Source organism: Equus caballus, chromosome 12, assembly GCF_041296265.1.
Source record: "Equus caballus isolate H_3958 breed thoroughbred chromosome 12, TB-T2T, whole genome shotgun sequence".
NCBI lineage: Eukaryota > Metazoa > Chordata > Mammalia > Perissodactyla > Equidae > Equus > Equus caballus.
This window is the reverse complement of record NC_091695.1, coordinates 38,488,794-38,515,108: the sequence shown is the minus strand read 5'-3', so window position 1 is coordinate 38,515,108 and position 26,315 is coordinate 38,488,794. Positions and strand designations below refer to the sequence as shown.

Below are 26,315 nucleotides of genomic sequence, written 5' to 3'. Positions count from 1 at the left end.
TCCCTCGCCATCACTTCTGGTCCCCCTTGCGGTCCCCTCTGCGGGTCTTGCTGCCTCTGACTTGCCTGGGTTCCCTTGTTTTGCTCTGAGCGCCCTCTTCAGGTAGGCAGGTCTGCTTTCCACTGCAGACCACCTTGGCCAGCCGGTTGCTGTGGGTTGCTGGGAGACACCAGGGCAAGCCCCCCTGCCCCACCGGGTTGGGGGCTCTGGGAAGTGGGGGCTCTGTGCCCTCTACCCAGTGGCCCCGGCCCGTTCCTCTCTGCTGGGCATAGGCCTTCGCTGGAGGCTGTCAGGCCGAGGTAGGGCTGGGTGTCCCTCCAATTCAGCCTGCCAGGGCTGAACCTGCCAGCCAGGGTGCCCTGCCCAAGCGGAGCCTCCCCGGGCCATCCCTCCCTTCAATTCGGGGCCCCAACGCCCCTGCCCACCTCCCCACCCCTCCCACTGTCTAGTCCCCCTTACCCCTCTCCTTGTGTATCTTTCTCCCTTTCTCTCTTCCTCCTTCCCTTCTTCCTCTCCCTGCTCCTGAGGGCTGCCTCCCTGCCCCTCCTGGCCCCCTCCTCTTTTTTCATCTCTGGCTCTGACCCTGTTTGGGGCCTTCACAGAAGCTGCGGGTGTGTGTCTGGCAGGGGGCGGGTAAGTGGAGGGGTGGGCCAGGCCGAGGCCGGGGGCGAGGAGGAGGCTCGGAAGGAGGCCACCGGGAGCCTTTGAAGCTGGGTTTGATTGCGCACTCTCCAGTCTTCAAAGCGGAGAGCTGACAGGTCTCAGGGGCCGTCGCAGAGCCCGGGCTCCAGGCTTTCTGAAGGCAGGAGGAACCACGTGGGGGGAGCACGGGGCCGGCTCAGCCCAGCGCCCGGGCCGCCTCCAGGCCAGGCCTCTAACTGAGTTTGTAGCCATGGTGTGGGCCAGATGACCATAACCTTCCTGGAAAGGGGTGTGCGTGTCCTGGATGGTCCTGGAAAGGGCCACGAGAGGAGGCGGGATTCCAGCAAGAGGAGAGGGCGGACAGGAGAGGGGGCAGCGGGCTCTGCAGGCTGCAACCGCGCCCCTGAGGGCTCTCTGAGACAACGTGGGGCGACAGCGGGCCGTGCCCCACCTCCCTGCTGAGCCTCTCCCCCCACCAACCCTGCTGAGCTGCAGACCCTCTGCCCCAGGGCAAGGAAGCCACCATTCCCATCTACAGCCCCCAGGGTCCTAGGCCTTCGCCTCCTGCCGGGGCTGAAGCCAGCGGAGTGGCAGGAAGCAGGGCTTTGCCCCTGCACAGTCACCCCATGGCCTTAGGACCTCCTCCAAAGGGATCATCTTGTCAAGGATTCTGGGAAGCTGCGTTCTTCAGCAGGGCTTCCCAAACTATGTTCCTCGGAGTACTCATGCCCCACAAACGATTAATAGTTATTCTGTGACCAACTAAGTTTGGGAAACACTGCACACCATATCGCCCTCTGGAGATACTGGTATTCATTGACACATTAAAGGCTCTGATAAGTCCTGCAGTCAAGGAACCAGTGTTTCACAAACTTATTTAATTAAAGATCCTTTTTCCCAGTACCACAGCAGACAACCTGAGGGACCTTGTAGCTCCTTGGAACACAGGGTGGGAGACCAGCCTAGCAGTGATCACCCTGGTGGATCTTTCTCTCCAGGACCTAGGGTGGATAGCCCTCAATTTTGGAGACCAGGATGGGGTAAGGGGAGGGCGGCCTTCCAGTTGCTCCGTCTCTCTGTTACATGGGGGGAGGGGGACCAAAGGATATCTCTGGTAAGAATAGGGTCTTCTGTTGAGGGAGCCTCCCCAGGGAGGGGCCTCCTTCCTGCCCCCAGCCTCCACTGCCCCTGTAAGCTGGCTCAGGGCTTCGGCTTTTGAACCCTGTGCACAGAGTCTCCTGGGAGACATGTCCAAGGGGCTTCTGGACAGACAGAGACTCTGTCCACACCAGGGAGGCCCAAGGAGGCCATGCCCACCGTCGGGCCAGGGCTACCATCTCCTCTGGGCCCAGCTTCTCTCTTTCTCTCCTTTGTTCCTGAGTCTGAGGTTGAAAACCAAGGTCAAGGGCACACTCTTAAGGGGAGAGAAGCAGGTGCTCCAAGAACATGTTCGTTCAATGGTCAGGGGGCGTGCCTCCCTCACAGTGCCCTTCCCCCAATAGGGCCCTCATCTTGGCCTTGAGCAGTGGCACAGCCTCAGCACATGCCGGCCCCATCCTAAACACTCCTCCTTGGAGCCCCTTTTCCTTAGCTGCATTCCTGAGGGCTCAGGCATGGCTCCCTTCCAGAATGTTCCTTTGGCCTTGGAGCTGCCTCTCCTTTCCCTGTGCTCTCAGGTCTCCTCCTGGGGGTCCCAGGAGCCTGACAAGCTGGTGGAGCCCCTTGCCCTCAGCTCCCGGGCTTTCCAGGCCATGCCTTCTGGGGGCCGAGGCTTCTGCCACCTGCCCCCCATGGAAGTCCCCACATTCTCGGTGCTTCTGGCGTATCTGCTTCTTCGGTGGGACATGTCACAGAGCAGGAGGGGATGGGGAGACTGGGGGAGACTCCCCCAGCAGCTCCACCTTGGAAAGGGAGACGGGCACAGCAAGAGGCTGCCCCAGCCAGCAGGCCAGAGGAATGCCGAGGGCCCGAGACTGAGGCTGCCCAGCATCCCCCCAAGGGAAGGGCAGGCCTGTGCCTCCACGAGGCCCCAGAACAGAGAACCCGAAGGGCCCCTGGTGACCCTGGTCACACTTTCAGCAAGGGCGGAGGCCTGGAGACGCTTCCCCTTTCTGGGGGTGACCCAACCACCACGTTTACAATGAGTGGAGATGGTGTCCAGTCCAGCTGAGATCCCGCTAATCTCATGGGAAGGCTGCATCCCAGCTCTCCTGAAGTGGGGACAGCAGAGGAGGCCGGGGGACCTCAGGCCAAAGGGAGGAGGAGAAAGGCAAGCAGGGAGCCAGGCCTGCCCTAGGAGCGGCTCAGCGGAGGTGATGAAAGAGGGGAGAACCTAAGATCTTCCAGAACTGGGGTCTCCACCTCACCGTGAGAGATCAGATGGCTAGCGGTGACAGCCAACCTTCTGGTGTGACAGGCAGGGACACTGAGGCCAGGAGAGGTGGAGCCCAGCAAGCGGGCAGCAGGGTCTGACCCACCTTTCAGCTCTTTCCAGCCAGAAACCAACCCCCTCTCCTCCTCCCACTCCCCACGCCATCTCACCCCCGGCCTGGTCCCAGCCCTCTCTCCCCTCCTCTCTCACCATCTTTCTCTCTCCCACCAGCTTCCTGGGTGCGAGGCTCCCGTCTGCCCGCCTGTGGCTCGCCTCCTCTCTGCCCGGCTTCTCCGAGCCCTCGAGTGTGTGCACGTGGGTGTGCGTGTGCGTGTGCTGGGCCCCCGCTGCCCTGCCACCCGCCTCTCTTCCTCCCGCAGGAGCCGACCCGGCCGGCCCTGCTCTCCGTGTGCCCGGCACCCCCCCGGGCCCGGTCTCCTCTGCCCCCTCAGGACTTGAAGTTCTTGTTTCTTCTTGTATCTTCCTGTTTTCTCCCCTCTCTCTCTGCCCCTCCAGCGATCTAGACAGAGACTTTTGGAATAACAATGAGAGCACAGTGCAGCAGAAATGGAGCTCCTACCCTCCCAAGGAATTTATTCTAAACATTTCACCCTACGCCCCTTATGGCGACCCACGACTGTCCCTCAAGTGAGTGACTTTACCTGGTTTGATCATATGTATTGAGTATCTGCGCACGCCCTCCACCCCCTTCCCGGCCCCTCACTTCTCCTCCTGCTCCTCTCCCCCCACGTCCCCACCCACGCACCCCATGGGCAGGCTGACCATGGAGACGAGCAACCCCTCCTGCCCCACCCTGGCCTGCCTGCCCCTCTCCTGTCCCCTCCCCCAGGGCCAGCCACGCAGGAGAGCCCCCTCCGCAGCCACACCCGGCCCCCCCCAGCTGGTCCCACCCCCCTCTGTGCAGTCAGGATGGGGTTGCCCGTTTTTTGGTCCCTCCCTCCGGTGTGGCTCGCTTTTTCCTCCCTGCTGTGCGCTGCTGCCCTGGCTGCTCGGTGGTGGTGGTCGGTGGTCGGTGGTCGTGGAGGTGGTGGCGGTGATGGCGGTGATAGTGGTGGTGAACTCTGACTAACACGGCTTTCTCTCTCTCCCTGCCTGGGGGCCTCCTGGCCTGGACAGCCCGCTCTTCCTCCGTCGCTAACCCTTCGTTGTCCTGTGGGATAGAGTTGGAGGTGGCTGCCCTCCCCCAACCCCCGCCGCCCCTGCCCTAGGCGGTGGGGAGGGGCGCCCCCTCCGTTGTTGTGGTGCGTTGTTCTCCGACCCCCGAGCCCGCCCGGTCCCCCTCTCTCCTCTCTGCAGGCTCCGCTGTTAACCCATTTGCCGTGCTGATGTCTCTCTCTCTCTCTCTGTCTGTCTCTTGTCCGTCTGTCTCTCTCCTCCTCCTCTCTCTCTGTCTCTTTCTTCCTTTTATCTGTTATTGTTTTTCCTCCTCTTCCACCCCCCCACCCCCACGTGTGGCCTGCCCTCTCTCCCCCACCGCCACCCCCGGTGCCCCTCTGGCCCGGCTGCCTCGTGCCTGCCTCCAGTGGCACCCTCCTGTCGGGCGCCAAAGTGGCCGCCGCAGCGGGGCTGGCGGTGGAGCGGGAAGGCCGGCTGGGGGAGAAGCCGGCGCCGGTGCCGCCACCTGGAGAGGACGCCTTGAGAAGCGGCGGGGCTGCCCCCAGCGAGCCGGGCAGCGGTGGCAAGGCGGGGAGAGGCCGCTGGCGGACGGTGCAGAGCCACCTGGCCGCAGGGAAGCTCAACTTGTCCAAGTGAGTGATGGCCCCATGGCCACCGGAGCCATGAGCTCAGGCCTGCCCCCACCAGGGTGGACAGCGGGACCCCTGGCATGCCCGCTGCTGCCCCCAGAGGTGCCGTCCTCGGCCCCTGGCTCATTCCATCCCTTCACGAGACTCCCATCGTCCTTGCCATCGGACACGACTAACAGCCATGCAGTGTCGCACCTCAGCCTCCGGCTGCTGCCCCCATCAGTCTCTTTCTTTGCCAGTGACCAGGTCATTCCATTTTCTGCCACCAGGGCAGCTTCATTTCAGTCCTTGGGTCATCCCATCCTCTTTGATTGGCCGTCCCATCTCAGCCGTGAGGTCATCCCTCCGTGGGCAGCAGACCTGTGGTTGTTCAGCCATCAGACCACCCCATCCTTGGGGAGCCGGCCCACTCAGCCTGTGTTTTATGCCACTCATCGGACACTGGGCCTTACCTCTTACAGCCAGCAGATGGCTCTAGACCCAGAGGTTGAGCCATTCCATATTTGACCATCAGGTGACTCCATTGGTGTGTCCAGTCTTGCTTGCACCATAACACCATCTGTTATGCAGGCCCACCATGAGCAGCCGGGCTGTCCCCACTGATTCATCCTCATCCCAGCCATCCCCATTGGCTGTCCCAGTCTTGGTCAGCGAGCTATCCCACTGTCAGCTGTTGGGATTATGTGTTCTTGGCGGTTGGGTTGTTGAGCCCCAGCTAGCTTCTCTTCTCTGACTAGGGTGGTCTGGACATCAGACAGGACTGTTTCCTTTTTAATAGCTATCTGAGCTTGCCAGACAGACAGTCGGTCCCTCTCTTGAGCCATGGATGTAGGGTTAAGCCCCTAATCTCGGCAGATAGTATGTTTCCCACTCCCCACCCCTACCCCTGGCATGGGGCAGCCTTTCTCATCTTGGCTTTTAGAACCTTTTAGAACCTTCCATTTCCCCACAGCTGAGCTCTTCCAGGCTCTAAATCCTTTGAACTATGACCATTCTCACCCATTGGGACGTAGGTTCCATTTTCAGCTTTTAGAACTGCCTCATTCCCAGCTAGTGGGGCGGCCTCTCACTTAGAAGGCTGACAGCCCTGACCCCTTCTTAGCTGTTGGGCTGTCCCCTTGTCTCAACTCAGGGCACTCCTGGCTTTTCTCAGATGGCCCCTGGTTCTCACCATTGGGACCACTGAGGGCCACTGCGCTGACACCTCATTGCCTGTTGGCCTAAGGGAACACAGGCCAGTTTCTTCCTTGACATCAGGCCTCAGGAGGGACCCAGAGGGAAGCCCCATACCCCATCAGAGAGCCAGGCCCAGCGCCCCACCTGCCCCCAGCTGCTCCGGCCACAGACTCCAGGCTGGCTGAGGCCTCCATGCCATCCACTGGCTCCAGGCCTGGAGGAACCAATTTTAGTTTCCTGTGACTGAGAGGTTGTAAATTGGACTAATTTGGGATGTGATAGGAAACCAAAATGAGGTCAGCAAAGAGGAGGCGGCCCCACAAGTGCTGTCCTCCTCCTGCCTCTCCTGCCCTCCGGGAGCTGTGGGCCTAGCTGGCCGGCCAGGCCTAAACCTGCGGCTGGTGGTAGCCCTGATTCCAAGCCCGAGCCCGGCAAGGCTGCTGCCCCCTCTGAGACCCCAGTGAAAGCCACGTTTTGCTTTTCTTTCTCTCTCTCTTTCTTTCTCTTATTCTCTCTTTACTATTCTCTGACTTTCTTTGGCTCTCTCTCCTCTCTTTCTTTCTCTCTCTCAGCCCACAGGGGCAGCTAACTGTTGTCCTTTGGTTCCCAGGGTAGGCTCAGGGGGTGAGCAGAGCTGAGGTCTGGCTGCAGTGGTGAAAGCGGCTCCAAGGGCCCTGGGACGCCTCCCCGGGTACGGGGCTGCCCTGTAGCCCTAGATCAGGAATGGGCAAGCTTTCTCTTTAAAGGGCCAGTTGAGAAGTATTTAGGCTTTATAAGTCACATAGCCTCTTTTACAACCAGTCAACCCTGCTGTTGTAGTCCCAAAGCAGCCATAGACAGGATGTAAATGAATGACTGTGTGGCTGCGTTCCAATAAAACTTTATTGACAAAAGCAAGTGGCAGGCCGGATTTGGCCCACAGGCTATAGTTTGCCCACGCCTGCCCTAGGCCACGGGATTGGGAGATGCAGGGGAGGGGCAGAGGAGGAAGAGGCTGCGACTTCCGAGGCTCTGGCCCTGCCTGGACTGAAATCTCTGGCCAGGGGATAAAGCAGGCAGGTTGTCTGGGGGAGGCCAGGAGTCTCTACTCCTTCTGCCTCCATCTCCTGACACGTTTGCAACTACCACTGGCATGAGGAGACTGAGTGATGCCACACATCCCTGGGCCCAACCTTATTAGGTCCTCGTGGCAACCCCCCAATGGAGGCAGCTCAGGGGTTATTCTCTTACCCCCATTTTACAGATGAAGAAACCAAGAGGTGGCCTCCCTTTTCCGAAGTCCCAGTTAGGAAGCAGCAGAGACGAGCTTTGAACCTGGGTCCCTCTGACCTCACACCACCTCTGTTCAGCCACATCCTTTTTCCTCTCTGTCCCTGCCCCCATTCCCAGCACTTTTCAGAGATGCTGGCGGACCCATGAGGCAGGTGCCCCCTTGCAAATGCATAGAGGAGAGGACAGTCGCCCTGTTTTCCATCAGAATTGTGGCAAAGAGGCCACAAGTGGCTACAGGAGCTCCCACCTCATCTGCTCCTTTCCTGGGTCCTCTCCTCAGACTGGGAGTCGTTCCCAAGATACCAGGAAAAGACACTGAACCTCAGAAACAGGGAAATCTGGGAGGAGGGCAAAGATCTGCCCCAGAGCCCGAATCCTAAGGCAGCCCTGGCCGCAGGGCCGAGGTCTGGGAGCCCGAGGACCCTCCTTGGACAAAATGTAGGAAGTGCTGACTTCCCCCGACTCACCAAGCATTACTAGGCCAGCTATGCCCTGGGCTGGATTTCCTCGTGTCTCCAAAGGCTAGTAGTACTTAGAACACAGAGGCAGCCTTTGTTGGGGTCCCCCGGTGAGACAGCGGGAGGAGGTGGCAGCAGGTCCCTCCACCCCCTCCCATCCCAACACGACAGGCAGCCGCAGGGCCCTGGGACCGCCTTCACCACGCAGCCTCCACAGCTCCTGAGGCCCACTCAGAGCAGCAGAGAGGTCGGCTCAGACAGCAGGTATTCGGGCCTAGGCTGAGCCCAGGCCAGAGGGTGGGCTGGGCAGGGCCGACCTGGGGGCCTCAGGGTGGGCGCAGGGCTTTGCGGCCTCCCGGGTGAGGTGATGGCAGCGACGGCAGCGGCGACATCTCCCATGGAGGCCTGGCGAGGTTCAGCAGAGCGCGCCCTCCACGGGGGCCTCCTAGTCCTGGCCCCGGGCTTCCTGCTCCTCCACTGTGATCCCTTCACCTGCTTCTCCTTTCTCTCCTCTCCTCCACCCGCCCCAAGTTTCGAGGACTCCACCCTGTCCACGGCCACTACCCTTGAGTCTATCCCCAGCTCCACGGGAGAGCCGAAATGCCAGCGACCCCGCACCCTGATGCGGCAACAGAGCCTGCAGCAGCCGCTGAGCCAACACCAGCGGGGCCGGCAGCCCAGCCAGCCCACCACCAGCCAGAGCCTGGGCCAGCTGCAGGCCCACACGGGCTCGGTGCCTGGCGCCAACTCCCGGGCCTATGGCCGGGGCCAGGCTCGGCAGGGCGCCTCGGCCGGCTCCAAGTACCGGGCGGCCGGGGGCCGCAGCCGCTCCAACCCGGGCAGCTGGGACCACGTGGTGGGGCAGATTCGAAACCGAGGCTTGGACATGAAATCCTTCCTGTAAGTCCCCCCCCTGGAGCGGCCCAGCCCCCCACCTCCCCGACCCAGCCTCTTTCCCCCACATCTCCTTGAGAGCAGCTGTCCTGCTCATGGTCCTTCATCTCCACGGCAGGGTGCCTAGCAGACTTGGCCGCCCCCCATCCCCAGCCTCTTGTGGCTCGTGGCTTGTGCCTAAAGCCCCCCAGGGAAGGCTTCGTATCTGAGCCACCCCTCTGAGGACCCCAACCCCCCTTGGTACCTTTGGGGCTCAGACAAGGTCCCCCCTAAAAGTCAGTGGAGACACTGGAGGTTGCTGCTGCGGTGCCCAGATCTGTCTGTTCTTTCCGGCTAGTCCCAGGCTGCTCCTGGCCACCCTGCCAGCCTCGCCCTCTGCTCCCTGTGCTCCTGTGACCTCTCTCCTCCCCTGCTCCTGTCCAAACCTGGTCTCCTTTTGCTCCATCTCCCAGGCCCTTCCTCCTCCTCTCCAGTTCACTTCTCTGTAACCCGACTCTGCTCGCCTTCCTGCCCCCACTTCCTCCCTCCCTCTCACTTCCCCTGTCCCTGCCATCGGCCCTGTCCTCTGCCTCTCCGACCTTCCATAGCCACCTGTCCTCCAGCTCCCGCCCTGGCTCCCGTCACGACCCATCCCCAGAGGACAAAACGTCGGATGTTCCCCCAAAGCTTTAGAAAATGTCGTTTCCAAGTCAGAGCCTTCTTTCTCGGGTACAGGTCTGAGAAATAACAACACGCCATCGATGTCTAACCTCAGCCATTCCCCCCCTCCCCGGCTGTGTGTCCCCACCCCTTGTTGATAGGGGCCCCACCCAGGGTGCCCTCTCCCTGGCATCCCTCTGGCCCTCTGCACTCACTCTCAGAGCCCAGGGCAGGCCTGGGCTTTGGTCCCTGACATCTCCCACCTCCTCCGGCCTAACATGACCTTCCTTCCAGGCTCTGGGGATTATTCCTCTCGCCCAGGTCTTCCCTGGGAGCACTTTTCACGGAGCAGGAGACCAGCACACTAAGCCTGGGAGAGGAGACAGGGAGGGGGAAGGGGAAGGCCAAGGTCAAGGCCCAGCTCATTGGCAAGATACAAGGATTCTACAGGCATGCAAGTCCCTCGGAGCATCCTGCCTCTCCTCTGGCTGAGACCCCAGCCCGAGCTTCCAGGGTGGACAGGAGTGCTGCCCCTGGGCAAGGCACTCTGACAGCTTCCCACACCCGTGCAAGTGGGCTGTGGCCCTGGCCCAGCAGGACATGCCACCTGTGACTCTACTTGGCAAATCGGGCAGTGCATTCTGGGCTCTCCCCCACCCAGGGACCCTCATGGATCCACCTGGATGCCTGCATGAGACAAGATGCCCACCAGAGCCTTCTGACTTCCAAGTGGTGGTTTGTTTTGGGACAGATTCCATGGCACTGGTGTGGATTCAGAGAGTGGAAGGAAGTGGTTCTGCTGTGGCTTGAACAGAACTGAGGACCAGCCGGGCCCCTGCTCCCCTCTGTTCCTCCTGACCTCCGGCTGCTCTTTGCACAGCCATCACCCTGCCTCCTGTTCTAGCTGCCGTCACACTGGCACAGGGGCCGTCCCCACACTCTGGGAAGAAAGGAGCCAGCTTCGTGAAAGCCCCTGTGCACCAACTCTTCTCTGCCCACCGCCTCCCTCGTCAGCCAGGATTGGATGAGCGGTGGTCCCTTGCCAGTGCCTTTGCCAGCATCCTTTGTCCACGCTGCTTCTGCCCACTTTGGTGCCCCTCACTTGCCAGCCACCTCCAGAGCTCACCCTACCCACTACCTCCTCCGCCTGTAGCTCCGCACCGCAGGGGTCGGCAAACTTTTTCTGTAAAGGGCCAGATTATAAATATTTTAGGCTCTGCAGGACACATGTGGTCTCGATCGCATTTAAAAATGTACAAACCATTCTTAGCTTGTGGGCTGTGCAAAAACAGGCCACCAGCTGTAGTTTCCCGACCCCTGACCCCCGCCTTCGGTTTAGCTGGCATGCTTCTGAGGCCCTTCTCTTGCCCCAAAAGCTGGTGGCCCAGGTAGAGAGTCAAGGTGGGGGGGGGAGGCTAGACAGCCCCCCCCCCCCAAGATCCCACCCCGTCTTGCCGGGAGGGAGGCTTTGCTCCTGCTGAAAGGGTGTCACCCCCCGACACCACCAGCTTCACCCCAAATCTCCCCCTCTTGCCGTTGTGGCCTGCCATGCCAGAGAGAATGACAAATTGGGAAATTATGCAGAGGAGCCCTTTGTTTTTAAGAAGAACCAAAGGAATATCTGAAAAATGCATTAACCGGGAAAAACATGTTGTTTTCGCTGGGTTCGCCTTCCCCCAGCTCAACCAGCTCCCAGGCAGCCAAATGGAATTTTACCAACTCGACGGCAGCACCGGTGGGCAGAGAACAAAGAAAATGTGGATTTGTCCTGAGCGAAGTGGGGAGTTTTCCCCCAAAAGTTAGATGCCAGTGCAAGCGTCAGCCTGGAGTGACTGCGCCCGGGACAAAGATACAAAGAGAAGACAGTGCGGCCACTTAGCTTTCTCCCCTCCCTCAGACCCCACTGCCCTCTCCCATTTTCTAAGACCCCTGTGTCCCCACTGCTCCCCTCAGACGCCATTTCTCACCTGCTAGAGTTCCTTTTTTTCTTTCTTTTTTCTTTTTTGCTGAGGAAGATTATCCCTGTGCTAACATCTGTGCCAGTCTTCTCTATTTTGTATGTGGGTCGCTGCCACAGCATGGCTTGATGAGAGGTGTGTAGGTCCATGCCTGGGATCCGAACCTGTGTACCCCAGGCCACTGAAGCAGAGCATGTGAGCTTAACCACTACACCACCAAGCTGGCCCCTAAAGGTCCTTTTTTGACAACCTCTTTGGGAAATAGCCATAGCTAGCTGTTCCTCTCTAAACTTTGCCCTCCTGGGTGATGGTTTGAAGTTGTAGACTTCTGGAACATTCCGTTAGGCTTACCATCTTTCCCTTGGCCCTTCTTGAGTCATGCCTTCATGCCTGCCCCATCCAAGAATCCCTGTCCCTTTGTTTGGATGAGAGAACCAACGCTGGATGAGCTCCACGAAACATCCAGAAAATGCCCACAAACTCAGGTGGTTTTGAGGGGTAGCAGGTCACTTTTCATCCCTGGAAAATGCAGTTGTCCAGCGGTTCTCTGAGAAGGCTCCATTCTAAAGATGTCACAGCTGGACCTCCGGCCCCACACTGCTGCCCACACGTCAGCTCCGAGGGGTTCTCGCCTTCTCCTTGTCTGCCTCGACTGCCCAGCCTCCTCCACACTGTCCTCGCTGTGCACACAGGCTCCCTCGAGTCCTGCCGGGACTTCTCCAGACCTTGCCAAGTTTCTGCACTTTCTCTCTCTCCACCTTTGTTTTTTGGTGTCTTCTGGACGACTTCCCCAAGGAAAGGCCCCTGGACTGGACCCACAAACCTTGGTGGTGGTTCCCTGGGTGTCTGGGAAGGGGGACACAGGAGAAGGCCCACGATGGCCACATGCCGTGTGCCTAAAGGGACTTCCATTCTTCTCTGAAGGGCTGTGAGGCCAGGGACTGGGGGAGGGAGCTCCTAAGACCCCTCCTGGCATCAAGGACATCTGGCTGACCATGACCGAGACATGTCTTTACGAGGGGCTTCCAGAAGCCTGGGCGCGGTGCCCACTGGATTTCCAAACTTTCCAAGAACCTCCCAAACCTACCTGCACAGTCGCAAGATGGTGACAGAGCCCGACCCTCTTCTCCCAGGGGCCCGGATGGTGGGAAGGGAGATGAATTAGCTTTAGAAATCGGCCGTGTCCCAGGGCCTGTGTTCCGCTCTCCCCCCCAGCCTTCCCCGTGTGTCTCCTCGGAACGGTCCCATCCACATGCCATCTCAGCAGGCCTCTGCCCAGCCCTGGCCCGTTTCTCTCCAGAGAATCTTGCTCTGGCCCCAGGCGAGCTGGACCTCAGGCCGTGGACGCCTCCCCTCCATCCCCTCCCTCCCCGCCTCCACCCTGCTCTGCTCTCCAACTGTTGACAGTGCTGAAGTTTGTTTTCTCTCCTGCAGGGCCAGTTTCTTACGCTTGTTTCTTCTCTCTCTTTGTCTCTGTCTCTCTCTCCTTCCCCTCCCTGCCCCCGCCTATGGGGCCTCCTCGTGTCACCCCGGCTGGTGGGCTGCCCCCACCCCGGGCAGGGAAGGCCGGATGGTGGTGCTATCCTTGGTCTTAGGGCTTTCGGAACAGGATGACTTTGCCAATATCCCTGACCTGCAAAACCCAGGAACCCAGCAGAACCAGAACGCTCAGGGGGACAAGAGGTACGAGCACAGGCGAGGGCCTGCGGCGGCGGCAACGGCAGAAAAGGAGGCGCGGAGGGGCCACCTGCCTCCACTGGCCCGGCTGCTGGACGAGGTGGCGGCGCCTTCAGCGGATGCTGAGCGGGAGGACAGCCCCTCCCCAGCCGGTGCCCTCACACACGCCACCCCGGTGGTGTCCCCCGGGTCTGAGGCCATGCGGCCGTCCTGGGACCATTCTGGATCAAGCCTGCTCCCGGGCACGCTTGCCCTCGCCCGGAGCAAGCCAGCCTGTCTGCCCCATCTTCCTGCTTGGCCCCCCTCTGCTGCCCCCTCATCCTTCATCTCTGCCCCACCCCCGACCCGGAAATCCCAGTTTCTCTGGTGGTTGGTGGGTGGGGGGGATGTTAGGGAAGGGGCGCCAGCCTAGTCTCCCTCATCCCCGCCACCGCAACCTCCCTCGTGCCTGGAACACCCGCTGCAAGGGGGTGACTGGGCTGCTGGCTGATGGAAGAGCCCCGTGGGGGGAGGGTCTGGGCCATGGGAGAGGCCCGGTGACCAGAAAGAACCAGAAAAGCAGCCCTGAGCTTGAGACACCAGGAGGAGGGAACGGGGTAAGGAGCCGAGAGCAGCTGGGAGCTCTGCTGCTGGCTCTCAGGGCCCTGTGGCAACCAGGAGTAGCCCGTGTGGCCACCACACAGGCTGAGAGAGGGCTAGGCATATAGCGGTCCATAGCCTCGGCCACCAGGAACTCAGGGAAGCATCTCCTGATGCCCCCCCATCTCGAGGAGGGGGTGGAGCCCTCGGGAGGGGGACTGGGAAAGGTTGGAGGTCCTAGGGCTCTGGTGGCATCACATAGGTGGGGTGACCCTCGCCTGGCCGCCTCCTTGCTCCTGGCCTTGGGCCGGGTGGCCACACACCTGTGGTCGTGGGAGGATGGCTCATCATCTTGGTCAGGTCTGCTTCTCATCAGACAGGAGAGCATGTGGCCTAGCAGGCAGGATGCTGGCCTTCTAGCTCTGGTTCTGCCAGAGCCTCACTCTGCAACCTTGGGCAAGTCACAGGCTCTCTGGGCCTCTGCTTCCTGGGCTGTCAAATGAAGGCTTGAACAGGGTGACCTCTTCCAGCTGGGACATGCTAAGCTTCTCATAGGGGAACAGGCCCTCGGGCTGGGGCACTTGTTAGAGTCCCTGACTTTCCTGAAGAGGCCCTTAGGGGCAGGAGGGGACTGTCCCAGGCTGCTGCCAGGGGCCTGTGGGCTAGGGAGGGTTAGGCCAAGAATTAGCTGACTTGCCTGTCCCTCTGGTGGCTTCTGGAGACCAGCCTTCTCATTTTCTCCCCATCTCGAGTCCCCAGTTGCATGTCCCCAGGCATAGCTGGAAGTCCCCAGAGAGTGGGAGGGGAGAGCTTCACTCAGTGGCACAGATGGTGTCACACCCTGAGCCCGAGTCCTAGGGTGCGGGAGGAACAGAGCCCGCCCCCTCCAACACACCTGGCGCTACAGGAGTCCCGGCTTCCTGGGTTGGGGCCTCAGAGCTGGGCTGCAGGCAGGCCTGAGGGCCACGGGGAGAGGGCCGGGGGGCCAGAGGCGAGAGGCTGCAGGAGGGGGGCCGGAGCCCTCCAAAAGCCTGCTAAGAACCCGAGCCCTTGACGGGAGAGGTGTGAAGCGTGAGGGAACACATGCAGGCTGGAAACGAGATTTCTCATCACCCATGTGTTAATTAACTGGCTCCATTTTCACCCACAGCCTATATTTACCTCCTTGCCACTCAGGTCTCACTCCATATTTTAACACACCCATCCCTTCTGATCATTACATCAGTTGTCCCTGGCCTTCCTGGGAAAGAGGGGTGTGGAGGGGGAGGCCACCGGCCCTGGCCCCCACCTGCCCTGACTTTCCGAGTGGACCCGTGCCATTCCCACCTGGTCATACCCACCCCATCCTGGAAACTCATTTCTCATGGCCCCTGGGGTGACTGGCCGTTGCGAGGGTGTCCGGAATCCAGCGCCTCCTCCCCAGCACTCTCCCCATCCCAAGCTTGGCGTTGGTACCACCCACCAGGCCACGGGCACCTTAGGGCTCCAGCCCTCTGGGCTTCTGGCTCCTTGGACCTTGGAATAGTGGGCCTGGGCCGGCTGCCTCTTCCTCTTCAGCTTCTGCCTCCAGACTCAGGGTCTGCCCTTCTGCCCCAGTCCCCCTTTCTCCACCCAGCTGATCCCTCTGCCAGATGTCTCCAGAGTAAGGGGTGGGTGGCTGTTGTTGGGGAAGATGCTGAGCCCCTGAGGTCTGTTAGCAGCAGGCTCCTGGGAGACAGGAGGGCCCCAGGAGGCAGAGCAGCCGCTCTAAGTCCCAGGGGAGGTCGGGCTGCGTCTAGCAAACAACACGGAGATGGGAAGGTGTGTCCCTGCCCCCCACTGGCAGGATTCTTGGTGGCCCTGAAGACCCCCATCTGGGATCCACCAGTCCCTGGGCCTCAGCACAGTGGGCCCCAAGAACTTCAGAATGCTCCTGGGCCAGAGAGGGAGGGAAGGAGGCCAAGGCCGCCCCTGGGTCCCATGCCCAGCTGTGCCCATTCCGCCCTGCACCCATCCCCACCGCATGCTCTCAGCCATCCCTTCCACCATTGCTCCTTGGGATCCAAATGGTTTCCACCGTGGCCCCACCCCCACCCAAGTGGGGCGCTGGGCAGGGCGGGGACCTGGCCACCCCATCACTCTCCTTGCCCCGAAGCCACCATGTTTCTTCTGTCCTGGTGTGTGTCCCCTGCCTCCTCTCCGCCTCTCCCCTCGGCCGCTCGCTCCTCCTGTCCCCCTGTCCGCCCTGCAGCCTTCTTCACTCGTCTCCGACTAACCCTTCTTGGCCTCTCTCTCTCCCCCCTCCTTCCTCCCATCTGCTCCTCACAGGGATGTCCCCGGGCCAGCGACGGGCCCCTCCGCCTTTCCCTCTGCCTCTCTGTGCCCTTGTCTCTCTGTCTCTCTCTGTCCTGTGACCTCCGATAGCTTCCGTGGCGCTGACCATCTTTTCCCAGGCTGCTTTGCAGCTGTGCTGACGCTGTGGTGTGGCCAAAATAACTCCGACTTTCTCATACCTGCAGCAGTCAATCTCATGCTCTCTCCTCCTCTCCCACTCTATTTTTAACCTGACTTTACCTCTCCAGCTATTTCAGTCTCCTCTTCCTCCCCGTGCCTGCCTGCGTGAGCACGTGTCCACGTGCGTGTGTTCATGTGTGTGTATGCTCTGCCGTGTGTGTCCGTGTGTGTGTCCTGTATGTGCGTGCTCTGCTGTGGCCGCACCTCTGGGACAGACGCCCCTTGTGTCCCGGGCGGGGTGGGGCATTTCTGTGTCGTCCAGGCAAGCCCAGGTTCTCACAGCAGGTGCGTCATGCGTCCGATTCTGGAACCGCTCCCTGCTTTTTCTGTTTCAGTTTATCCCAATTCATGTGCACACCTGGGCATGCCTGGGTCCCCCCTGAATGTTTTCTCTGCGGATCTAAGTGTGTGCATTGCTGTATATGTGTCATCTCACTGCTCTGGTGACCTGCCTGGTTGCCCCTCCTATTCTCTCCCTATTGCTCTGAGTGTCAGGCTTGTGTGCACTCGTGTGTGTGTGTGTGTGTGTGCCTGTGTGTGCACGCCTTGCTGTTGGGCCCTGGTGTCTCCCCTCCAGGGCCCGGCATATTCCGTGCATGTCTGCCTGTGGTGGCCAACTGTGTGCTGGCGGCTGGTCCATACCGAGGCCATGGCTTGTGTCCAGCCTGTGTGTGTCTCAGTCTGTGGCTCTGGTTCTCAAAGCTGTTCTGTTGTAGCCTGTCTCAAGCCCCGTGCTGCCAGTCTCCCCGTCTCTTCCTAGCTGCCTGCCCCCACCTCTCCTCCTCATGGGATGTTCCAGCCTGGTCCCTGGGCAGCCTTTTAGTGCCCCCTTTCTGAGCCCCAGCTGGACGGAGGCTGGGCTCACAACCCAGCCACTGGGCCAGAGAGCCCCGCTTCCTGGGAACAGCCTGGAGTTGGGGTGCAGACAGGGCCTCACGTGGAACAGTCAGATCCGGGGCTCCTCAGTGGCGCCCCGTCTTCCTCTGACCCTGAGTGACAGCCTTATCACACGTGCAGTGGTCAGAGTGGGAGAAGGGTGGGCACTGGGGAGCAAGGAGAGGTAGACTTGCCGCATCCAGTGGGTGGCTATTTAAATCTAAATGAAGTCAAACCAAATTAAAACTTCAGTCCTCAGTCTCACTAGCCACATTTCAAATGCTCAGTAGCCACACGTGGCCAGTGCAGATATAGAACACTGATGTCATCGTAGAAAGTTCTACTGGACAGAGCTGTGTGGACAGTGGTCCTGAGCTCGCCTGGTCAGCCTCGTGTCTGACGGGCACGTCTGTTCTCGCTGAGCCTGAATAAACGAAGGTGGTGCCTTCAGGAGATGGGCGCTCTGGGTGTGTCTGCAGAGGGTAATGACGGGGAGAGGTGACCTGGACAGGCCACCTGGGGAGCTTCCCCTCCCGGGCTGGGGCCAGCAGGGGTGAGGGGGCTTCTGGGGAGGGAGGCATGCTCAGAGACCACCATGCAAGCAGTGACTGGAGCGAGGGGATTTTCTGGTCAATAGGAGGTGTGGGTGCACCCACAGGGACAGCCAAGCCATATCACTCTGGGGCAGAGCCGAGGGGGATGAGCCCTGAGCGCTGGTCTCAGGGGAAAACCAGGCTCCCCCGGACAAGAGCATAGCTCCTGCCGGCCCGCTGGAGGTGGCCGCTGCTTGGGTCTCAGAGAAGGTCCAGCCGCCACCCAGGCCCGTGGTGCCCAGCCCAGCGCACCTCCCCAGCCAAGCTCATTCGGACCCCCTGCCCCGCCCCCAGGTTGCCTACAGGAGGGAAGGTGGTGAACACAGCGCCAGTGCCGGGCCAGACGCCCCACGATGAGTCTGACCGCCGGACAGAGCCGCGCTCCTCCGTCTCCGACCTCGTCAACTCCCTCACCAGCGAGATGCTCATGGTGAGAGGGGCGGGGCTGGGAGGCGGGGGGAGGAGCGTGCGTGGAAATTGGTGACAGTGTTTGGCGAAGTTGGCTCAGGAAGGCGAACCAGCACGGTGACTGAGTGAGCGAGGCCTGGGTTCTTTTCCCAGCTCTTTCGCCAAAATAGCCTCTCTGTGCCTCAGTTTCCTCGTTTGTCAGGTGAGAATAAGAATGCCCATCCTCCTCCAGCCTCTTTCTCGGTGGTGCTGCGGCCTACGGAAACGTGCTCGTGGGAAGTATTTTTATGATCCTAGAAGGAAAGGCCAGTGGGCAGAGGACTTGGGACAGGAGGTGTCCCCTCCCTGAGTGGCGTGGGTCCCACCGAGTGGACGTCTGAGGAGGAGCTCCCAGGGGAGCGAGGCTCATATCCTCATCCCAGGGACCTCCCCCAACCCCCGTTCTGGGGAGCCACCTGAGGCCCAAAGAGAACAGGAGAGCAGGTTCCCCCCCTGGTCATGATCCCTTCTGTCCACGTGCCGCCCCACCAGGATCCCAGCCCCATGGTTCTGCGCGTTTTCACCCCGGGAGAGGTTGTGGCTTCACATGGCGCCCCCTGGTGGCAGCGGTGAGTCACGGCCATTAGCCCCGCTATGCTTTCCAAAGAGCCCCCGGAGGGGCGGGACCTGCAGGATGAGGACACTCTGATTGGGCAGCCGAGGTTTGCAGGCAGGAGTCAGGTAAAGGTTGGCAGCTCAGAAGCCCTAGGACGGCTTGGAGAGGACGTGAGGCCCGGAACCTGGCGCCTGCTGTGATCCTACTGGACGTGACCTGGTAGAGAGAGGGGACGCGGGCCTGGTGGGCTCTCAGGCCGTCGGCGGTCCTGACGTCATTCAGTTCATAGTTTCTCTTGCTCTGGCACCAGCGGCCGCCACCCTCCTGAGGCCCGCAGAGCACCAGACCTCATCCTTTGCCAGTTAGGGTTCCAGCCGGCTCTAACCATCCACCCCCACTGCCCTTTTCCAGCCCAGTGCCTCTCAAATTGTAATATGCACATGAATCACCAGGGGAATCTTGTTAAAAATGCAGATTCCCAGGCAGCGGGCCGGAGGTGGGGCCAAGAGTTTCCGTTTCTCTTGGATGTAGTTTGGAACACCAGATTTTCCCTGTTCCAGAGCTGGTCTCTCTTGGGCCTCCCCACCTCTCCCCCTTCTCCCCACCCCCCAGGCCTGGCCCTCCGCTGCCCTCCCGTCCGTCTTCCCCCGCCCATGTGGATGGACCCACCATCCTCTCGTCTGGACGGGCCATTGCCACAGCCCATCCTGCCTCCCTGAACGGCTTCTTAATTGGTTACAGCTTCCTGGTAGCCAGGTTCCCAGAAAGGACGGCCCTTTCCCAGCCAGCTTGCCTGCCCCTTGCTATCCCCAGGGAGGGGCCGACAGCCACAGGCACAGGAAGGAAGTGCAGGCCCCAGCGGATGCTCAGAGCGGGGCAGGCAGGGTCTAATTGTCCAGCCCTAGGCCAAAGCTAGGTCACTGGCATTAATAGCGATGACAAAGATGAGCAGGACAGAAGTAAACCGCTGTCTGAGCTCCCCTAGGCTGCCAGAAGCTGGGGGTCAGGAGACAGGAGGAGTCAGGCACCCACAGCTGGCCAGAAGAAGAGATCCAGAGGAGGGGGTCAGAGAGGAGGCCGGGCCACACCCCCATCTGAGTCACCCCACACTACCCTGCTGTGGGCTAGCTGGATGCTTTTTGATGCTAACTTCAGCTGGAGCAGGGGCTCAGGCGGCACCTCCCTGGGGGCCTAAGTGGGGGGGAATGGCCAGCCTGGTTGCCGTGGAGACAGCTCCTGGAGCTGCCCCGGCTGGTTAATTAGGGCTCAGAGCTGTGCTTCGGAAAGCCTGGGAGCAGGCACAAAGCTGCTGCCCCCTTTTGAGGTGAAGGCCACTTGGCCCAGCTTGGGCCTCCCACCCACCCCTACGTGACCACCTCGTTTGGGAACCAAGAGCCAAGTGACCAGAGGGACCTCAGGCGGGGCTGGGGCCACCAGGGACTCCACCTCAATTTTAGAAGGAATGGGGAGGGACACATGGCCTGCAGGCTCTGTGTGCTCAGGCACGCTCCAGGGTCTTGGTCCACAGCAACAGCAACAGCCTGGGGCCGGGCTGCAGAGGAGGACTGTGGAAGGGACATGGACCCCCCCCCCAACCAGGATCCCCACAAGATAGGTCTTGAGGTCCCGTTCTGCAGATGCGGAAACTGAGGTTCAAAGGGAGTGGGGCTGGTACAAGGAGGGAGAGGAAGGCCAGGGGAAAAGTGGATCTGGGGAGAGAAGCCACATGCACCGCGGGCCTGGGGTGGAGCATGCAGCTCCCTGGCTCTGCTCTGCCAGGGGTGGGGGCTGGAGGGACCTTCTCCCACTGTGAGGAAGAGCCAGGGAGGCAGCCAAGGCCCCTTCCACCTCCAAGCAGACCTGGGGTGCGGCGGGTGAAGCCCCAGACACCAGATCTGAGTGTGAGAGTGAGGGCAGCTGGTCAGGGGCTCAGGATGGCCAGGCTGGGCGCTGACTCGGGTTCACAGGCGACTTGCGACAATAATCTCCTAGTGCCCCAAAGCAAATTGGAACGTGGGAGTGCCCGCCTCGTCTGGATGTTGTAGGCAGTCAATGAGCGCAAAGCGCACAGTGCAGGGCATGACCAGGCAAGTGGTCGTTACTATTATTAGTGTGATTTGGATGTTTCTCCCCTGGGGCAAGTGAGGCCTCACTGGCTTGTAGGGGGAGTCTCAAAATGGCCCTGGAATGTGGGCCTGCTTTGGTGGAAAGAGTGGACTTTCCAATCAGAGAGGGTCACACTGCTGTGCAAACTTCGACGCGTGACTTAACCTCTCTGGGCCAGTCTCCTCAGCTAGAGAGTGGTGATAACTGCCCGGCTGTTGTCAGGATTCAGTAAGAAGGTGATATAAGAGTCTTCCACCGTGGCAGGCGCACACTATACGTATTCTTATAATCCATATTATTTAGCATTTCAGAGCCTGGGGGCACAGCGAAGCCTCCTGCAGGAGAAGGGGGGAGAGAAGCAGGTGCCAGTGGTTTCGTCTTAAATGTGGTAGCCTGGGTCGCACCCTGGCTACCTCGCATCCAATCACCTGAGGAGCTTTTAGAGACAAGGATGCCTGAGCCGCGTGGACCCCCTGGGTCTGGAGTTGGGGGGGGCAGGGTCTGGGGCGGGATCCAGGTGGCTAGGGGGCGGGCAGGAGTCCAAAACCTCCCCAAGTGTTCCCAGTGAGCAGCCACAGATGAGCACACTTGGCTGGGAGACCCTCCCCCCAATTACTTCCTACTTTTTCAAGGTCAGCCTGGGAATGGGCCACCCACGCCACCCCCCACGTGTCTGTCCGTTGCCGGTTGGCCCAAGCCTCCACCCCTGGGGGATGGGGACTGCAGGCAGGTGTGGCCCTCTCTGCCAGGGGTCCTCAGCCCTTGTGTGCAGCACTGTTATCCAAGGGTCCTTTAAGACAATTCTGCTGCCCAGCCCCCCACCCCATCAAATCAGGCTCCTGGGGACGGAGCCCAGGAATTCGTGTTTTTAGTGTCCCTGCCTTACACAAACAGACGTTGCTCCTGAAAACTCGCCTCTCTCATTTTGTAAATCACATCATCCTCAGAACCCCAGAGAGTCACTTTGCAAAGAAATATCGTGGTAAACTCTTTTGAGATGTGAGCGATCCCCCACATCTGTTTTGGAGTCCAGGTGTCTGCGTTGGTGTGTTTCACAGTGGGCCCCTCAGGGCCGTGGAAACCGGAGGAGGGAGCTCGGGGACCTGGGGCGCACCAGCACAGCCATGACCCGGGAGGCGAAGGCAGCCTGCGGTGGGGCTGGGGCTGGGGTGATGGCAGACCTGGGGCTGGGGAGCGGGATTCAGGAGACAGGGACTGTCCTGGCTCCTCTCTCCCTCCCTGTGTGACCCTGGTCCAGGCACGGCCCTCTGCCTGAGCATCCTCAGCCAGATGTGAACGTGGGACGGGCCACCACCAGCCCCTCACTGCGACCAGGGAGAGAGCACAGCTCTCAGCAGCTGGACTGGCTTTGGGCCCAGGGAGGCCTCCTAACTGAGGTGGGCTGTGGCGGGGGCTTTGGGGGAGCGGAATCCTCCCCAACCCTGCTGGCCTCGCCCCGCCCCCAGCTCTCCCCAGGCTCCGAGGAGGACGAGGCCCATGAGGGCTGCAGCCGAGAGAACCTGGGCCGGATCCAGTTCAGCGTCGGCTACAACTTCCAGGAGTCCACGCTCACCGTGAAGATCATGAAGGCCCAGGAGCTGCCCGCCAAGGACTTCAGCGGCACCAGCGACCCCTTTGTCAAGATCTACCTGCTGCCAGACAAGAAGCACAAGCTGGAGACCAAGGTGAAACGGAAGAACCTGAACCCGCACTGGAATGAGACCTTCCTCTTTGAAGGTGAGGCTGGGGCCCCCACCGCCACCCAGGGTCCCTCTTCCCCTCCCCACTCCCCAGCCGACAAGCACACTCACATGCATAGATGCACACGGGAGTGTGCTCTGTCTTGGCCCAGCTAACCTGATGCATTTTGTGTCTTGCTGGCATCGGGTTACAGGGCCTAGTGGAGCTGGCATCACAGCCAGAGGCCGAGGAAGAAAGCTGGGCCGCCGCCAGCTGGGGCTTCAGCCCAGACACGTGACTCTTCCTGAGGAGGGCAGGAAGGAAGGGAGGGACCCACAGGATGTAGAGGTGGGGCATCTGGGGCCACCAAGCTGTAGCGGTTAAGTGCACAGGCTGTGCCAGGCTGCCTGAGTTTGAGGCCCAGCTTATTAGCTGTGTGACCTGGGGGAAGTTCCTGAACCTTGTTGAGCCTGTTTCAAGTCAGTACATCAGCAAGTTGTAAAGGCACTTACAATAGTGCCTGACACCCAGGAAACACTCTACTAGTTTGTGAAATACACTCTGTCTGTTCCCAGCCTCCGCCCCTCCCCACACATGGGACAGGCCCCTCCTGACGCACAGGAGCAGTGGCCCCTACGGAGGCAGATGTCCTTCCTCTCTCCTGCAGGCCCTTCTTTCTTATCTTCAGGAGCAATTTCTGCCCTTTGGGTGCCTGGACCCCACTTAGAGAAACCAGAACCCTTTCCCAGCAGCCCTCCAGCTGCCCAATGCCCTGGCTTTCCAGAACCTTCTGTGCACGCCCCAGGGACTCTTCTCCATCTGCTGTCCCCCAGCTCACCCACTGAGTCAGTCATCGGGGGTGAGCTAGTGGGTGCTTCTGTGTGTTTCTGGACGCTCCTCGTCCCCGGTCAGCATGGGGGCCAGTTGAGAGATGGCACAACCAGCAAGAGGCTCAGCCGTCTGGAGGTGTGTGTAGCCAGCTGGTGGGGTGAGGTTTGTGGGCAGAGCCCCAATCCACCGGTCCCTTCTGCAAACATTTACCTAGCATTAACTATGAGCTGAGCACTGTTCTGGGTCCTGGGGGTGCAGAAAAGCATTATGGCCCTCAAGGCAGGCCTGGTCTCATGGAGGACTTAGATGTGTAGATAATTAGGCCACACACTGCGTAACTCCCCTTGGTGATGCTGGAGAACATTTCCCAGAAGAGGGGCCATTCAGGATGGATTCTGAGGGATGAATAAGAGTTTGCCAGATAGGAGATGGCCTCTTCTGGTGTTGAAGGAGCTGACTCAGGTGTAGGGACCTATGGGAGCCTCTGAGATTTCCAGAATGTTTGTCCTCACGCATTTCACCTGAATAGATGCCAAGGGTCACATGGGCAAGTGGCCTGGGGAACTCCAAGATGAGCAAGACGTAGCCCCCTTGAATATGAGGAAGGGACCCTGAAGGAATTCAGAGCCTGGGGATTCAGGGAACTTAGGATTTCCTCTTCCAGGTCTGCTCCAATCAGAGGCTTCTCTCTGCTTCTAGCATCCTCTTCATCTTCTCCATCAATGGGGCTGAGACCTTAAGCATCCTCTCTCCTTCCTGGTTCAGGTCTCCTCCCCTCAGGCCTCAAGGCTGGCCTGTGCCCCTTGAACCTCCCAGACTGGCCTCTCCTTCATCTAAGCCTCCCAGGGTCCAGAGATCCCCCGGCTCCAGACCTTACCCTGGCTCCCTGGTACCTTTCCAACCCATCCCAGCTCCTCCTGGCTCTCCCCCCGGCCGTAGCGCCTGCTCCACCCCGGCACACTCCTGCTGTTCCGTCAGGCATTTCCCTGGCATTTATTCATTCGTTCAATTATTGATTCACTTAACATGTTTATCGGGTACCTACTATGTGCCAGAAACCGTGGGATGCCGGGATCCGGTGGGGAGGACAGACATCCCTCCTGGAAATCCTGGCCGAGGGCGAGAGTCAGACTCAAGGAAACAGATAAATCTCTGTTACAGCCTGGGAGTCACGCTGCGAAAGGAAAGTGCTGGAGTGTAGAACGGGACATCGGGGGATCAGACCCCATGTGGGATGCCAGGAAAGAAAGCCGAGACCTGATGGAAGAGAATAGGCTGGGAGGGGACGTGGTGGGGGCCGGCTTGTGCTGGAGGCGGGGAAAAGCCGGGGGCTGAAGGCCCGTGAAGCAGGCGGGTGTGGTGGGAGCCCAGTCATTGAGGGAAGAGCGGTCACAGGACGGGCAGGGAGAGGACCGCGGGCCAAGTTGTGGAAGGACTTGCAGCCAAGGCAGGGCACACGGCTTTTATTCTGAGTGAGCCGGGAGCCATTGAGAGGCTGTAGGCAGGAGAGTATCATGATGTGATTTCTATTTTTAAAAGCTGCCTCTGGCCGCCGCGTTGAGAATGGACTGTAGGAGAGAGTGTGCGAGGAGGAGGGCAGTTGGACGCTCTTGTGACTGTCGGCACGGGGTGCCGGTGGCTTGGATGAGGGAGGTGGCCGCGGAGAAGGGGGCGGCCACAGGAGCTGTTGGGGAAGGACGGGCTGATGCGTGGGAAGGAGGCGAAGGCCAAGCTCAGAGTCCCAGGACATGAATCCACTCCTATTTCTATGCCTTGGCCGGCTCCCTCTGCCCCGAGCCCGCCTGGGGCTTGCTTTCTGGCAGCCGTGGCTGTCCCAGGCAGGGCCACTCTCCCAGACTTGCCTCAGGACGAGTGGCAGAGGCAGGGCTGCTCTGAGAGCAAGGAGGCCACAGCCCGGCCACCGAGATGGACACATGATGAGTGGGTGAGTGAGCGAATGGCCCCAGTTCTGCTCTTGATTAACTGTGGGGCTTTGGGCCCATAATTTAAGCCTTCTGAGCCTCAGGCTCCTCATCTGTAAAATGGACAAGATGCCATCGACCTCGGAGAACGACCTCGGAGAATTGTCAAGGGAGACAATTGAGACAATGACAGTCCTTGAAACGTTTCAGGAAGGTCCGAATGCGGGTGTGGGCGGCCTAAGGGCCAGCGCTGCTCCTCCTCCTGGGGCCTTCCTGCCCGGGAGCCTCCCAGCCCTGCGCAGCCCCCGTGGCTCTCTGTCCCGCTCTTCACCTGCGCTGTCTGTCCCCAGGTTTCCCCTACGAGAAGGTGGTGCAGAGGATCCTCTACCTCCAGGTGCTGGACTACGACCGCTTCAGCCGCAACGACCCCATCGGGGAGGTGTCCATCCCCCTCAACAAGGTGGACCTGACCCAGATGCAGACCTTCTGGAAGGATCTGAAGCCATGCAGCGATGGGAGTGTAAGGCCCCATCCGTGGGCCCCTGGCGGCTCAGGGCTGGCAGATCCGCCCCTCAGCCTTAGGGACGTCATGAGGGTTGTGGGGAGGGGTGCAGACGGGCCGCCCCAAGGGAGCAGAGTTCCCACCAGCGCTTGTCCCAAGGGGGACTTGCCTGAGCTGAGACAAAGAACCGGGGCTCTGCTCAGGGGGCCCTGTCGTGGGCGGTGCCCAGACCTGCCAGATGAGGGCAGACCACATGTGACAGAGATGACAGACGGGGGGCAGAGGAAGCACCCAGGTCAGGGTGGGAGCCTGGGGCATTGGGGCCCACTGGAGAGCTAGACCACCGCTCCCTCCCCCTGGTCCCCACAGCCCTCCCCTCAGCCCAGCCTCACCCCTCCCCTGTCCCTCCCAGGGGAGCCGAGGGGAGCTGCTCTTGTCTCTCTGCTACAACCCCTCTGCCAACTCCATCATCGTGAACATCATCAAAGCCCGGAACCTCAAAGCCATGGACATCGGGGGCACGTCAGGTGCTTGGCCCTTCTCGCAGCATGGGGTGGATGGGCCGGGGAGGTTCTGGGGACACAGGGGTCACACTGGATGTGGAGAGCAGGGTCCGTGCTGTGGCCCTCAGCCCGACCCCCACACCCCACCTCCGGTCCCAGCTCCTCTGCCCTAGAGCCCTGGGTGGTGGCCCCCTTTGGAGCACCCTCGGGGGTCATCGTCCCCTTGGGCTCTGTCCTTCCCAGAATCGGGAAGAAAGGGAACACTGTTGTGGAGGCCTGGGTTCTAGCCCCAGCTCCAACATCACTTGTCTGTGACCTCAGGCGAGACCTGGCCTCTCTGGGGCACCGTTTCCTTAGAGGGCACCAGGTGATGG

The 26,315-nt window shown here is 60.5% G+C and overlaps 1 protein-coding gene and 1 long non-coding RNA gene across 14 annotated transcripts in view; one reads left to right on the top strand and one right to left on the bottom strand.

Moving 5' to 3' along the window:
- The window catches only part of SYT7 (synaptotagmin 7), a 67,127-nt gene that overhangs the window by 34,816 nt on the left and 5,996 nt on the right, over positions 1-26,315 (top strand). For 3 of the 13 annotated variants that reach the window (XM_070228801.1, XM_070228798.1, XM_070228802.1), the window contains exons 4-11: positions 3,530-3,661; positions 4,558-4,782; positions 8,217-8,585; positions 12,737-12,859; positions 17,689-17,824; positions 21,970-22,240; positions 25,287-25,456; positions 25,851-25,965. In XM_070228801.1, coding sequence (XP_070084902.1) covers positions 3,530-3,661; positions 4,558-4,782; positions 8,217-8,585; positions 12,737-12,859; positions 17,689-17,824; positions 21,970-22,240; positions 25,287-25,456; positions 25,851-25,965 — 1,541 coding nt within the window. Of the gene's footprint in view, positions 1-3,529; positions 3,662-4,557; positions 4,783-7,997; positions 8,586-12,736; positions 12,860-17,688; positions 17,825-21,969; positions 22,241-25,286; positions 25,457-25,850; positions 25,966-26,315 lie in introns of those variants that run through there. The other 10 variants (XM_070228800.1, XM_070228804.1, XM_070228806.1 and 7 more) reach the window with 8 other exon arrangements.
- LOC111775949 (uncharacterized) lies at positions 21,405-22,479 on the bottom strand. Its single transcript, XR_011423693.1, has 2 exons — positions 22,315-22,479; positions 21,405-22,155 (listed from the first exon to the last, which is right to left on the bottom strand). It is a non-coding gene; the product is annotated as an uncharacterized lncRNA (long non-coding RNA).